We start from the raw sequence: 16,292 nt of genomic DNA, 5'->3' as shown, positions 1-16,292 counted from the left end.
GAATCTTCAAAAGGCTGAGCTCATCAGGAAATACCCTTGCTTTGCGGGAAGTGGTTATACCACAAAACAGACACCCTGGTAATATCGCTCCTTTGGCTGGCACACCCCCTCGCTTGGCAGTGTGCCTAAACATAGCCAGATAATGTTCTGCTGTGGCGCTTCCCCTATCATTCAGGCATCCATTCACACTCCACTCATTCAACGAATATTTATTATGTACTGTGTTCCAGGTACTGGGATTACAACAGGGTATCTCAGTATGCAGACCCTCTAGAACCAAATTAGCATAACCCTCCTTTTCTGTCCTGGTGCTTCCAAAGACCTTTAAGGGAAAAGTCCAGGGGAGAGGCCTACTTGGATATATAAGTAGCAGGAAAGAGAGAAGACAAGAAGTAAAAGAACTAACTGCAAGAAAATGTTAAAATTTGACCAGTAGTCTATTGCTTAGTAGTAATATTGGTATTATTATTTTTAAATTATTTTACATATATATGATGGGATAATTAAAAAAGTAAGTAATGTTGCTAGGAACCAAAATTGTCATTGTAAAATAAAATATATAAATATCGAGGGAATTAAGTAACAACTCTATAATGTTAGATTTGAATTGGAAAGATCAGTATTATGTTAGTCAAATTTTTACAAGATAATGTAGTATAACGAACAATCCTCAAATCTCAGATGCTTACAACAGCAACATTTATTTCATGCTCATAGGTCTGTAGATGATGCAGCTCAGCCCAGCTCTGCCAGGTTGGCTTTGGCTTGTCTCAGTGTGGAATCTAGACTTCAGGTCGGTTCAGGTCAACTGTAATGTCCTCATTTGGGGACTGAAGATAAAGAAGCAACAGCGGTACATCATGGGGAAGGGAAGTTCCAAGACAGCTGGCCGAAGCTTGCCACGCCTCTCAGCAGCTCAGCTCAGATCTGCACACTGCCATGCTGCCCACATTCCATGGGCAAAACCAAGTCACAGGGCCAAGCCCAAAGTCAATAGGGTGGGGAGATATACACCACCCACAGTGAAGGTATGACAAGGAGTAAGGAGAGAAGGAAGAATCATGGAGAAATAATATCATCTACCCTAACTATGAACTCATGATTTTTTCCTTTTAAAAAATAATTGTTTAGTAGCTCTGTCCATGGCAAAGGCCTAAAAGCAATGGCAACCCAGTAATACTAAGCAGTCTTCACCCAGATTATGGTTTCTAAATTATTCCCCACTAAAAGAAACCCCCGAAGGAATGCCTAATTCCAGGTCTGCAGCAGAAAATATACAACATAACCCTGGGGATCTTGTTGGGCCAAAAAGCAGGGAAGTGATCAAAAATGAATGGGATCACATTAAAAAGATACAGGAGCCAACATAAAAGGGATCCTACTGGTCAAAGACAGGACAATTTGTATACCAAAAAGAATGGTGACTACAACTGACTGAAACACACAGGATGTATAATAAACATCCACAAGTTCATCATGACGGAGGAGAGAGACTGCTCACCAAAAACAAAACAAAGCGGTTACACACCCACAAGTCACCATTAAAGGTAAGTGGGGCACCAACTGCTTACTCTGAAAATTGATAATTAAAAGGAAAGAATTAAGTATGTACAAGTAGCCCTAGCTGATGAGGAAAAATTCTTCTTAAGAATTTCAGCTATAAGAGTCAGGCGTGGCAGCTCATGCCTGTAATCTCAGCTACTGGGGAGGCTGAGGCAGGATAACTGCTTGAGGCCAGGAGTCCAAGACCAGCCTAGGCAACACAGTGATATCATGTCTCTTCAAATATTTTTTAAAAATTAGCCAAGCATGGTGGCACATGTCTGTAGTCCTAGATTCTCAGAAGGCTGAGGCAGAGGATGGCTTCAGCCCACGAGTTTGAGGCTGCAGTGAGCTATGACCACACCACTGCATTAGAGCCTAGGTGACAGAGCAAGACTCTGTCTCTGAAAAAGAAAAAAAAAAAAGGAGAGAAAAGTCACCATTTTGCTAGGCCCAATAAAATACTCAATTCAGGCAAAGATCATTGACAGATGAAATAATTAGGTAAAAGGTAGATGGGGAACTTTACAATGAAGGAATAAAACAGTCACCACCTGAACCCATCAATAAATCTTCACATGACACAGAGCAAAACAACTGGATGTCTCCTAATGTGATATGTGATAGAAAGTACCCAGCACCACCCAGGACACATTCTTCCCAAAAAGACTGACCCAAAATCCAATCAAGCCTCTTGGGTTAACTTCTAGTTGAAAGAAAATAGGCGACAAGTGAACAAGTTAAACCACCAAGAAGCAGCAGAATATTCACAATTTAGAATATTACACAGTGCAACTAACCTTTCAAGAAGTTAAGCGCATGAGGGAGGAGAGGGAGGATGGACTACACTAGAATCAAAAGGAATTAGAGAAACATTACAACTAACCAAATGCAATGTGCAGGCCCTGGAATTGTCACTGCTGTTAGTGGGTTTTGTTTGTTTTTGAGACAATTGGGGAAATTTGAAATTCCCCCAATTTGATCCTAAAGAATTATGACTAATTTTGTCAGGTGTGATAATGCTATTGTGATTATGGTAGAAAATAACTTTTTAAAGAGCTATACATCTGAAGTTTGAAGGAGGGAAATAATAAGATGTTAGGCATTTGCTTTCAAAGATTTCCAGGAATAAATAAAAAGAAAAAAAGAGGTAAATGAAGCAAATATGGCAATTGTTGGATCTAGGTAACAGGTATACAAAGGTTCATTTTACCACTCTTCCTATATAAACCCAGTATGTGCATACACGTATCTATTCGAAATTGTTAACAATAAGAAATGTTTAAAAAGAACAGGGCTGGGCGTAGTGGCTCACACCTGTAATCCCAGCACTTTGGGAGGCCAAGGCGGGCAGATCGCCTGAGGTCTGGAGTTCGAGACCTGCCTGGCCAACATGGTAAAACCCCATCTCTACTAAAACTACAAAAATTAGCCGGGCGTGGTAGCAGGCACCTATAATCCCAGCTACTTGGGAGGCTGAGGCAGGACAATTGTTTGAACCCTGGAGGCGGAGGTTGCAGTGAGCTGTGATCACGCCACTGCACTCCAGCCTGGGTGACAAAAGCAAAACTCCATCTCAAAAAAAAAAAAAAAAAAAGAAGAAGAAGAAGAAGAAATATTTTAAAAGAATAAGAAGGAAGGGGAACTGAGAGGCAGGAAGATAGGAGGACAGCAGGGCAGTGGGCTGAGGCAGGAAGGCATGTATCCTAGGGCAAGCCAGAGACTGACACAAAGGGACACTGGTGGGTGACAACCACAGTCACAGCCACAACAACGACAATAGTAATAATAGCAGTAAACTCTGAATAAAGTCTTTAACTGCTCAACACAATGCCTGGTATGCACTACACATTCAAAAATGGTTGATGTTGTTTTACTAGGTTCTAGCCTCTGTGCTAAGTACTCTATATGCATTATCTCATTTCATTCTCCAAATAACCCTATGAGGGAGGTACTCTTACTATTCCCACTCTATGAATGAGGAAACCAAAACTCAGAGAGGTGACGTGACTTACCTAAGGTCACATAGCTGGGGCACTGGCAGAAGCAGAATTGTGAAAGTTCCAGAGTTAGACTACCTGTATTTGACCTTCTGACCTGAGGCCTGTGGTAGGCAGTCTCCAAGGGGTCCTCCACTTCCTACTTGCTGGTGTCCAGCTCTTGTATAGTGCCCCCCTTGGTGAAGAGGGCTGATCTGTGATATTAATAGGATACTGTGCAAATGACAGTATGTGACTTCTGAGCCAGGTCACAAAAGTCCTTGTTGGCTCCTGTCTTGTTCTCTTGGGTCACTCATTCTAGGAGAAGTCAACTGCCATGCCATGAGGACACTCAGTGGCTCTATGAACAGTTCCACATGGCAAGGAACAAAGGATTCCTGCCAACAGCCAGGCATTGTGCATGAGCCACCTTGGACGCAGACTTTCCATCCCAAGTCAAGCCTTCAGATGACTACAGTCCCAGCCAACATCTTGACTACAACCTCCTGAGTGACCTTGAGCCAGGATCACCCAGCTAAGCCACTCTTGGATTCTTCACTCACAGAGACTGTGAGAGATAAATGCTTATTATTTTAAGCTGCTAAATGTGGGGGTAATTTGTTACATAGCAACAGAGGACTAATACAGTAATCATGGACTAAGTTACAATACTTAACATGTCTGAGCTTTAGCTTCCTCACATATAAAACAAAGACAATAACAGCAGGTACATCATAAGATTGTGATGAGGATTAAATGAGACCCTACAGCTAAGGAGCCTAGCCTAGAGCTTGCACACAGTAAATGCTCAGGAAAATGTAAACAGCCCAGGCTACCCAGCAACAGTCCACATCAGCACCCACCCCTTTTCAACCCTGTGCACAGTGAGCCACTGGGCATTCAGGGCTTACGTCAGAGGGCTAGGAAGCCAAGCAAGGACACAGAGGCAAGGGTCTGCATGGGCAAGGGTGTTGCCCACCACTCCATCACTGGGAGCTGCCCTCCAGACAAGCACCAGAAACTCAAGGACCCCCATGGCGGGGAGGGCTTTAGAAGCCTTTATGTTCAAATCTCCCCTACTCCTCCATCAAAGCAAGTGTCCTTGACCACACCCTCTGTGCATGCTAATCCAACTACCTGGAACATTCTTCTTCCAGGACCATCCCGAATACTATCCAAAAGTATCCAGGTCTCACCATAACTCCTCATAGCTTGCTCAAAGCCTTTCAGATCTCCAAGGACAAGAATCATGGCCCTCAGGTATCTTCTTTTTTCAAGCTAAATACCCCCAGCTCCTCATTAATAAGCACAGAGTTGGCAAACAGCATGATGAGAAAGCAGAAATCTGAGCCAGGGTGGAAAAATGACCAGCTAGGAAGTGGCTGATGCCTTCCAGGACAACCCCAGAAGTCCAAATCACCATATCTAAACCCAGCCAGGATCAATTCTCCAGTTGTGAAGGATCTGAACAGCCTAGGAAAGGCTCATAAACTATATTGCTTACACAATGGAAGCCTGGTAAGATGGCTGTTTCCACATCAAAAGAGGTAAGAGCCCACTGTGCAGTGCAGGAGTCAGGCTACACCCACATGCAACAGGGGCTGAGAGCTTGAGCTCTAGGGTCAGGGCTCAGACAGGCCTGGTTCAAGTCCTGGCTACAGGGTCCATGGTTAATATTCTTCTTCTTATCTCTGTGGGCTGAATTAAGGGTAATCTTAGTAACTAGGCAAGAAAAAATCTTTAGAAAATTAGGATTTCAGCCGGGCGCGGTGGCTCACGCCTGTAATCCCAGCACTTTGGGAGGCCGAGGCGGGTGGATCACGAGGTCAGGAGATAGAGCTCATCCTGGCTAACGCGGTGAAACCCTGTCTTTACTAAAAATACAAAAAATTAGCTGGGCGTAGTGGCGGGCGCCTGTAGTCCCAGCTACTCAGGAGGCTGAGGCAGGAGAATGGTGTGAATCCGGGAAGCGGAGCTTGCAGTGAGCCGAGATCGTGCCACTGCACTCCAGCCTGGGTGACAAAACGAGACTCCGTCTCAAAAAAAAAAGAAAAAGAAAATTAGGATTTCACAAAGCAAATTGCTTTCGGTCTTACAATCACTACATCCCTGGTTCTCATCCAACTGGGAACCCACTAGGGTGCCCAGTCAAAAGCAGATTCCTGAGTCACACTCTAAACCTAAGCATTTGGAATCTCTAAGGCTGAAGCCTAGGCATTTGTAATTTTTTTAAAGAATTCCCAAGTGGATTCTGATGCACAGCCAGGGTTGAAAAGCACTAGTCTACAAGTTTCCTGATCTCCTGGGAGCCTAGGTCACTCACAGCACCCATCTTGCCCTCAGATGCTGGCCTCTGCATCCTTACAATTGTACTTTATTCATGCCCTTCCAACTCTGGGGTGGTCCAGCCACAACATGGCAGGCATCCCCAAGAAGAAAATTTTCAGTTTTCAGTCTGCTAATGATAATAACATCAGCAAAAAAGCTGGGGCAGCTCCCAGGGTGCTTCCTTTGACCACAGTTTTGACAATGAGGAACAAACTCTTCCATTTTTAGCTAACATGTTATAGATCCAAAATGTTCAAGTCTGGGGTTTCTCCAGATACCTCAAAGCAACTAGTTCTGAATCCTCACTCTGCCTCAGAATTACCTGGGAAACTTTTACAAAATAGGGCTGATTACGTTTCAGACCCCCATCAAGAGATTCAAGTTCAGATTCAATGGTCTGTGGGGGAGTGTGGGGAGGGGGCTCTGGGTACCCCCATGTTTCCAAGATTGTCCAGGTGATTCTGATGTGCAGCCACGATTAAGAACCACTGCTACAAACTACAGTCTTGAAAACAAAACATCTCCACTGTAACATCTTGTCACAACTTGAACTAAGATATGTGTTGATGAGGTACCTTCCAAACTGTGGCACCCTGGGGAAAAGTCTTGGTCTGGCCTTGGCTATGCCTCTGAAGAGGAAGAAACCCCCACCCGCTTCCCTCCTTCCAGCAGCCTGGCAATGATCCCAGTCTCCTGGGCACATGCAGGTTCAGGGCTGACGGCAGGTGGGCTGCCCTCCTTGATGCTCGGATGAAGAATAAAGCCCTAAATGTCTAAACTGCTCCAGATCAGAGCTAAGCAGAGAACGTAATCAGAAATAGCTTCAGCTGAGAACTAAGGCAACCATCACACACCTATTCTACCAAAAGGCTCCAAGAGGCAGTGATTTGATGTTGTTTTTGATTAGAAAGAATGGATCATACCACACTAGAACAAAACAGAAAAAGAATGGAAGTCAGCCAATTCAAAAAAAGCAAACAAAGCTCTGTTCCCCAACCCTAATGAACACAACACACAGACACAAGCACACACACACACACACAATAATACAATAATACAAATAACTGCCACGTCTTCACATAAATGCTGAACAATGCTAGTGGTACTAGTTTCCTCCTAATTTTTAGTAGACTAGGTGCCAGCTCTTGGAAGGCTTGAACACTATGACTTTGTGTTAAGATATGCTCTTTGTCAAAGTCTTAACAGTCACAGTTCTGTAAGAAGAAAGGCATTAAGTTAAGAATATTCTGGAATTCACACCCTAGTTGCAGTACTTTTTGATCTACCTCCCCAACCACACTCCTCTCCTCTGAGGTCTGAACCTCACTCACAAGGCTGGGTCCCTCAGTGTTTGCCCACGTTGACCACATACTCTTGGCCTTAGGTGACTGGACCAGCATTGGACATATGACTATGCTGGCCTGGACTGAAATCTGCTGGTCCCAGTCTGGGGCGGTGACTTAAAGATCATGTAAACGTGGGCCCTTTGGAAAGGCCAAATCAGGTCAAATCAGACAAGAAAGCAGGAGAAGGAGAGGTAAAAGTGGAGCAGGAAGTAGTGACTGCCTGTGTCCTGGTGGCTCTCTGGGTGCCTGAACTCACCCCATGAATTCTGTAAAGTGCCCCTTTATCCTTGTAATAAATTCCTCTTCAGCCTATTCAGCTACTTTTTTTTTTTTTAGACAGAGTCTCGCTCTTTTGCCCAGGCTGGAGTGCAATGGCACGATCATGGCTCACTGCAACCTTCACCTCCCGGGTTCAAGCAATTCTCTTGCCTCAGCCTCCCTATTCAGCTACTTTGAAATGGATTTTTGTTTACCTGATCTCACACGCACACACACATACACACACCCTGGGTAAAATAACCAAAACCTTGTTATCAATTGCCAAACATTTCCAGGAATTTTTTTAAGACCAAAATCAACTTTTTATCCTTTACTGAATATGCTGTTTCTAAAAATATACATATGCTTTTTTTTTTTTTTGACACTCACTATTTTGCTCAGGCTGGTCTCAAACCCCTGATCTCAAGTGATCCTCCCACCTAGGCCTCCCAAAGTGCTGGGATTACAGGTGTGAGCCACCACACCTGACCAATATATGCTTTCAATGTAAATATGTACATGTTTGCTATGGCAACTGGTTTCAAAAATAGAAACAAGGCAACCACCAGAATTTGGGATCAACAAAAGGAGAACTTTCTAGAAAAATGTTCCCTCGCATCACTTCTTGAAAGTAAACATTTTCAGCAGGAGGAGTCTGGGAAAAGGAATGAGGGTGTTAAGACCTGACTCTCAGGCATAGAGTCCTGTGGGTACCAACTGCTCCCAGCCCTGCCAGAGTAATAAGCCAGACAGGAGACATTCTCTGGAAAATCCAAATAACGGGCTCAAAAACATGAGCACCATCAAGAATAGAATGGGGTTTAAATCGATAACATGCATTTATAGAGCCTTCAAGAGAGAAACTGAGAAATGGAGTCACTCTAACAGTGGCTGACTAAATCCTCGCTGCCCACCCACAGCATTAATAGAAGAGGAGAAAGACAAAGTACAGACCTCCGGCTGGATAGCTTTAAACACAGGTATATCCATTAATGTAATCTGGCTCTGCAACAAAAGAGAATTAATTTTAGAAAATACTGTACATCAAAGATAACTGTCATGTTACTTTATACAGAGTCATATATATTCATAAAAGTTATACGCTCCCCTTTGAGATAAAAAACAAGACCGAATAGAGTAAAAAATTGGATACATTTCTGAAATGCCTCTCCCATCCCTTCCCCCTCTTCATAAATCCTGATCCACACCCTTCTTTCTTGAATGTGAGATGAACTTTCAATTTAGGAATTGAAGAAGTTGTTTGGAGGGTGGGCGTGGGAGAAAAGGGAACAGTTTTATTTGGAAATTTTCATACTATTTGAATTTGTATTTCAAGCATGAACTACTTTTGTAATTTTTTAAAGCTGTAGAAACAATATTTAAAATTAGAATGCTAAACAGAAACACTATTACTATAAATTAAGTTCATTTTAAAGTTGTGGCTTATAGAAATTATATTTTTCTTCTGAAGTCACTGATACTGCCCCTAAATTATATGGTAGAGTGCTATTCAAGATGCACCCACGACCATCACGGGACCACAAACTGTTTATTCCACCAGCCCACAATGAGAGAAGTACAGAAGCTGAGAGCAAGCATTTGGAACTTGCATAGCAATTTTTTACATGACCATGACATTTCCATTATATACATTTTAAGTATCTGTCCTCAAATTATTGAAAATGGAAAAAACTAGTCCTTCACCACAGCCGGCTTAAGAGGCAGCAATGTCATCAATAGAGAAGACACACATCGGGTTAAAAGGCTGCGCTCATCATAAGAACCTCATCTGGTGACAGTAAGAGGAAGCATCATCCTGACCATTTTTCAGACCAAGGCATGAACTGAACTGCCTTCACATGATCCACCTACCTCCATGTCACATGGGATGCCAGATGTCAGTTAAGAGATGCCTCTGTGACACGCCAGGGAGAGGAGAGCTGAAGACCTTTGGATGCCTTTAATGTGAGAAGACACTCTGTCCATTGAACACAGGCCATCCAGGATGACATGATACAGGGAACAAATGGGCTCTGGAGTCTACAGAGCTTGGGTGTGTGTCTGGACACTGTCACTTAATGGCAATGTTCTCTTTGACACACAATCTCTCTCAGTCAGGTACCACATCTAGAAAATGATGACAATAATCCCTATTTTACAGGGTCTCGGTGAAAATTCAAGACAAGAGGTAGTGTTCCTGGCACCTGACAGATGCTCAATAAATACATAAGAGAGTGTGTTTATGTGTGTGTATCTGAGTGTGTGTGTGTGAGTATATGGTGTGTGTGACAGTGTGAGTGTAAGTGTATAAGTGTGTGTGAGGGTGTACGTGTGTGCGTGTGTATCAAAGTGTGAGTATGTGTGTGTGAGAGAATGTGAGTGTGAGGGTGTGTGTGTGTGTGTCAAAACGGAAGCCACACAGATGGGCTCATGTACTGGCATGTGAACTTACGGTTCCTGACCAATACATAAGCTAGCAAATAAGGGACTATTAATTTGGTTGAATATCCATGCACTGAGGTTGCTCTAAAGAACATGTTTAAAATCCACTGCGCCAGTAAAAACCCTTGTATTAAGAATATATTGGAGAAAAATGGCAATACACTCAAAGGTGGTTCAAGGTCACTGGGTTCCTGAGAAGCACGGGATACAGGCCAAAGCAGACCATCCTCAGGCAGAGTGGAGAGGAAAACATGCGGCTGGCTTCAGTGGAGAACCTCTTTTTCCTCTCCCAGGAGCTAGTGTTCCTCATGGAAACGGATGAAATGCTGCCACCAGCCTGGCTGAGAGGTGGGAGAGAGGACCAGGAATAAGGAAGCACTGGAGCGGAATCTGAGCTCTTCTGCCTCCAGGTTCCACCCAACACCTCTTGATGTCAAGGAGACTCTTGACATCAGCATAATGTATCTGGCCCTCATAATCTGGGTGTTGAGTGGCCATAAGCTCTGAAGGCCTATAGGTCTATGTTTGGCCTACAGCTACATGGCTCAGAGCTATGTCCTGAGCAGTGCAAACAGACTGGAATTTCTTCTGCCAGATCCATCAAGATTGTTAGCCAAGTGCTTCTCATATTTGGATTAAGTCTGCCATCCTGGGGAACAGAAAGGCCTTGTAAAGACAGGAGATTTGAACTGAAAGCTCAGAGGACCTTGGAAATCTCCCCTGCAGTTCAAGTTAACACCCTATCCGGGAGAACCGGCAGGATGTTTGCAATGTCATTTAGGAAAAGAACCAAAAGTCTGCTAATGTGAAAATGAGAAAACTTCCTTTCCATCCTGCCACCAGTTCTAGGGTTTGCTACTGAATTTCCAGATGATTTATTAAAGCAGTGACCTTACATTTCACATTTTTTGGATGGTCCAAGTTTCAAATATTCTGCTCTCTACTCAGACCATAAGTCAGAAAATGTGTTCAGGTGTTTTATTCAAAACAAACAACAACAAAGGTCACCAGACTTAGACTAGCTAGTCCGAAATACATAATGAGGTTTCAGAAGAATCTCTCCTATTTCTATCCTTTCAATTCTGACCAAAAAAGATACAGTGTCTAGAGCGAGGATATTTTGATACAAGATACTTATAAAGATCATCAGATTATCGATTTCATGCCATTTTACTAAAACGCCAAACATATGTTAAAGAGGTTGCTGATGACTAATCCTTCCCCGGAAGTTTGAACACTCAAGGCCACTCGGTTTTATCAAAAAGGGGGGTGGGAAATGTGGGTATGGGGGTGTGGTAAGAGGTGAGGTCAGGTCCCGTCACACTTCATAGCCAGCTCTCGGGACCATGTCAGCGCCCTGTCCCTCCCTCAGGAGAGGTACCTTGGTTTCCTGGAGAGAAAAGGCATTTTCTAAGAAACATGAGACAAGGAGCCTCCCACTCTCGTTTCCAAGCAGCAAATCCGGCCAGTAGTAGGGCTGAGCGAGAACACTCATAAGGCTCTTAATGGCCTATCCTTATTTTGAGAAATAAAGCATTAACATAAGATGTTCAGTCAAGCTAGTCACCTGGCAATGGCTTCCTTAAGCCTACCTAGTCCTTTCTCCCATCTCCTCCTTCCTCCTAGTCCAGGGCCCTCTAAAAACCCAGGCTTTTAAGGGAAATGCTACTTGGTTAGCCAAAAGGAAAAAAAAAAGTTTTTTTGCATATGTTAAATGTGGTATTTCTCCTCTCTAACAGTGGCTGACTAAATCCTCTCTTCCCAGCCTCAACCTTAGTGTAAGGGTCTTCCAGACCCCAAATAAACAAACAAAAAAAGCCGTTGGCTTTACCCTACTCCACCAAGGCATGGCCAAGAGGGCTCACAGAACAAAGAGTAATCAGCTCCAAAGATCTATTCCTGCTTTGACTCACAGAACCACAGAAAGCCCGTGTCTGGCAATTTTAGAAAAGAGTCAGGGGATGGGCCTAGGAACTGTTCTGTTCCTTTTGAAAATTAATCAAGCAGTAACTTATTTAAAGCTTTTTTAACTTTTTATTTTTAAAAAATGTCAAACTAGGCTGGGCGCAGTGGTTCACGCCTGTAATCTCAGCACTTTAGGAGGCCGAGGCTGGCGGATGACTTGAGGTCAGGAGTTCGAGACCAGCCTGGCCAACGTGGTGAAACACTGTCTCTAATATAACATACAAAAATTAGCCGGGTGTGGTGGTGCATGCCTGTAATCCCAGCTACTCAGGAGGCTGAGGCAAGAGAATTGCTTGAACCCAGGAGGAGGAGGTTGCAGTGAGCCGAAAGTGCACCACTGCACTCCAGCCTGGGAGTGAGATTCTGTCTCAAAACAAAACAAAAAGTCAAATCTACAAAAAAGTCACAAAGACAAATACTATATGACTCCACTTACATGAGGTAACTAGAAGAGTCAAAATCATGGAGTCAGAAAGTAGAACAGTGGTTGCTGGGGGTTGGGAGGAGGGGGAATGGGGAGTTGTTTAATGGATACAGAGTTTCCATTTTGCAAGATGAAAGCAGTTCTGGAGATTGGTTACATAACACTGTGAATGTACTTAACACTGCTGAATTGTACACTGAAAAATGTTAAGATAGTAAATTTTATATTATGTATATTTTGCCACAATCAAAACGAAAAAAAGAGCCACCCCAGAAGTTCTTCAATGTGACTTGTCCCAATCACAAGTCTCTCTCCCACCAAAAGTAACCATTATCCTGACTTTCTTCAAGTTTTTTAAATAATTTAATCACTCAAGTATATACACCTATACATCACAGGGTAGTCCTGTCCACTTTTTAAAAAATTTAATAAGTGCTATCTACCTACCTACCTACCTATTTTAGAGAGAGGGTCTTACCTGCTGTCCAGGCTTGAATGCAGTGGTGTGATCATACCTAGTGAGCTAACCTCAAAATTCTGGGTTCAAGTGATCCCTCCTGCCTCAGCCTCCTGAGAAGCTACAACTACAGGTATAAAGCCACCATGCCCAGCTAAGTTTTTAATTTTTTGTAGAGATGGAGTCTAGCTCTGTTGCCCAGGCTGATCTCTAACTCCTGGCCTCAAACAGTCCTCCCACCACAACCTCCCAAAGTGCTGGGATTACAGATGTAAGCCACCATGCTCAACCTGATACGTACTTTTTGTTTGTTTGTTTTGATATGGAGTCTCGCTCTGTTGCCCAGGTTGGAGTGCAGTGGTGCAATCTCGGCTCACTGCAACCTCCACCTCCCGGGTTCAAGCAATTCTCCTGCCTCAGCCTCCTGAGTAGCTGGGACTACAGGTGTGCGCCACCATGCCCGGCTAATTTTTGTATTTTTAGTAGAGACAGGGTTTCACCATATTGGCCAGGCTGGTCTCAAACTCCTGACCTTGTGATCCGCCCACCTCAGCCTCCCAAAGTGTTGGGATTACAGGCGTGAGCCACTGCACCAGCCGATATGTACTTTTTAAATCTTTTAATCTACAAATATTCTCTCCATCCCTTTATATTCCTTGTAATACATCTGCTGAAGAATCCAAGCCATTTGACCTACACAGTTCTCCACACTTACGGAGCAGGTCAATGTGTTCTTCCATTCTTGGTGTGTCTGCAAATCAGCAGCTGAACCCAGGGACTTCATCAGACACAAATGCATCCCTTTGGCAAGACCGCAGGTGGTGGCACACTGCTTCATCAGGAGGCACACAATGGCTCTCCTTTTGTAATGTTAGTGGCTATTGATGTTCACTGCTTAGATATTTTCATTCACTGGGGTTACAAAATGATGATATTCCAATTCTTTCATTTCTTTTCCTTTTCTTAACTGAACTAATTTAATAGACACTTTCCCTCATCTACTGTTTGGTTATCCAGTGCAGTTAGTTCAAAAGTAAAAGGCAGGACAAATGTTTGATTCTTTCCTCATATTTACCAGTTTTTAAGATTATAAACTGCCCCATTATCATCGAAAGGTGGCCCATTGCTTGATGAGTTTCAATCATTTGCAATTGTTATCCCTTTGAAGCTCAAATTGTGCCATGATGGGGCAATGGGAGCTTCTTCTAGCTAGCTCTTGAGTCCTTTTGCCACGGACCCTCCTATTCCTTCACAGCTTCCTCACTGGGTACTGGGAAGATGTACCAGGCTCATCTTGAACATGTCCTTTCCCAGGCTTGGAATCAACCAGTTCTCTGGAAGCCATGGGTTCTTTTAGTAAGAAATGCTATTTCAAGACCACAATGCAGAATTCATACTGATATTTCCAATTCAAATTCAGGGCATTTTTAAAAACTTACTTAACCTCTTCTGTATTATATCTGTATCTCCTTTCTTCTATTTTGAAAATCTTGGTCTCAAGGAAACAGAGTATACTAGGATTCCAGAATCCCCTAAGTTTTCATTTATTTTATCCTATAGTCATACTATATCTACCATCTGGGCATACATTCTTTACAAACTATACCCTCTATCTTTAATCCTCATTCAGTCTTAATTCCACAAGTAATTGCATGTTTACTGCTCTCTGTCTTTATAGTGATGGTTCTCTAATTATGTTCATTATCGAAGATTCATTCTCTCATAGATTCCTCAGGAAGGGCTCAGGGGAATAAGATTCTGAGGCCTTGCATGTTCACAACAGTTTGTTTGTGTCCTTTATACTTTAAAGTCAGTTTTGCTGGATATATTATAAATTCTTTGGCTCACTTTTTCTTTCTTTCCTTAATTATATAGTTCCATTTCCTTTTGGCAAAAACGTGTTTCTGTCAAAAAAAGACTGATGGTAATCTAATCATTTCCTGTATATGTCATTTGCTGTTTTTGCCTAAATGTCCAAATGATTTTTTTTCCTTTAAAAGCCAGTAGTTTGTAAAAAAAATATGTCTTTAGTATTGACCATTTGGGGTTGACATTCTTGGCTTCATGGTGTGCTCTTTCAATATGCAGTTTCGAATCTTTTTTTTTTTTTTATTTCATGAACATTTTCCTAAATTTTAGTTTTAATTATTTGTGAAGTTCCCTTGCCTTTTTGTTCCCTGCTTTCAGGCATTCCTATTATCTGTATGTTGGATGTTCTTTGGCTATCATGAATATTTGTCACTTTTCCCCAAAGTCTTATTCTTTCTTCATTTATTTTCATGTGAAAAAGTTTCCTCTTTTAGGCATTTTCTGTTATGTTTATGTGTTCCTGTGTTCTACTAGTTCAATCTTCATTTCCAAAAGAATTCTTTTATTTTTAAGTCTTTCCTAAGTTCTGCCATCTCATTTCTGAGATTTTCGTGTTTCTGATTTATGATCTTCATGTGTGATCTTAACATATCTTAGCTCATTTAAAAATAAACAGTTACAGGTTTTGTCTGTTTTGTGGCATGCTTTCATTGTCTATAGGGATTCTTGTCTCTTTTTTTGTATAATAACTTTGAATGAGATTTGACAGCAATAATTTCCTGTTGCTTATTTTTATGCAAAATTAGTTTTCCTGAGCTTTTACAGGGCAATATGGTTCAGAGTACCTCTTCTTACTTCACACAGCTCTGTTTTAGGTTGCTTTCATGTAGTGTTCAACACCATAGCCACTATTTCTTGAGATTTCTCACACACACACACTCACACACACACACACTCTTAGATCATCTTTTGCCACAACTATCTCAATCCTTTCTGATCATTTTGACTCCACTCCATACTGAATTTCTTAGGTATGCAGCATCATTCTATAAGGGACCCCTTAGTTGCCTGGTTTCGAGAGGTCATAATGGCTATTCCACAGATCCCTGCTACTCACCCATTATTTGAATAGTCAAAATCCCTGCCAATTTCAGCTGCTATTCCCACCCTGACCCACTGAACTTTCTAGCAAATACCTATTGACAACTTTGGGGTTCTCTTATTCTCAAGTCTATCAAATACCCCAATGCTTATTCTGCTTTCTCCTCTACAGATGCTGATACCCTGAAGGTCTTGTGGATGCTGGTGGTATATATTCAACCACTTGTATTTTGGGGGTGATGAAGATAACTTGTCACCTAGGTTTACTACAATTTTGTTCATGGATTTCAGGGTTTGCTATCTAGTTGTTCTGAATGTTCACAGTGGGGCAGTGGGGGAATACGGATTAAGAGATAATTTAAAAATATGCTACTGCCACCACCATCTTCCCAGAATCACTTAAATAATTCTTTCAGTGGGTTTTCATGTCTGGGTTTTTTCTTTCACTAGACAGGAAACTAAAATGCCAGTTGGTCTGGTTCAAGTCTAACACCTAGGCACTCCAGTGCTTTCCCACAGGCCAAAGACTCCAGAGACCTGGTTTCACATGTAAGCTAAAGACACACTAGCTCCAGCAGGGACAGCCACAGTTTTAGCACTGTATTCTCAAAAAGTATTCACCATCCTTCCCTACAGTCTTC

At 42.5% G+C, this 16,292-nt stretch overlaps 1 protein-coding gene across 10 annotated transcripts in view; it reads right to left on the bottom strand.

Annotated features, from left to right (window-relative positions):
- RALGPS1 (Ral GEF with PH domain and SH3 binding motif 1) overlaps positions 1 to 16,292 on the bottom strand; it is a 300,052-nt gene that overhangs the window by 231,979 nt on the left and 51,781 nt on the right. For all 10 annotated transcript variants that reach the window (XM_030817835.1, XM_030817841.1, XM_030817832.1 and 7 more), the window contains exon 4: positions 8,408 to 8,458. In XM_030817835.1, the coding sequence (XP_030673695.1) occupies positions 8,408 to 8,458 (51 nt within the window). The remainder of the gene's footprint in view (positions 1 to 8,407; positions 8,459 to 16,292) is intronic.

Source organism: Nomascus leucogenys, chromosome 8 (assembly GCF_006542625.1).
Source record: "Nomascus leucogenys isolate Asia chromosome 8, Asia_NLE_v1, whole genome shotgun sequence".
NCBI lineage: Eukaryota > Metazoa > Chordata > Mammalia > Primates > Hylobatidae > Nomascus > Nomascus leucogenys.
Note: the sequence above shows the minus strand (reverse complement) of the source record. Positions and strands in the feature narration are given on the sequence as shown.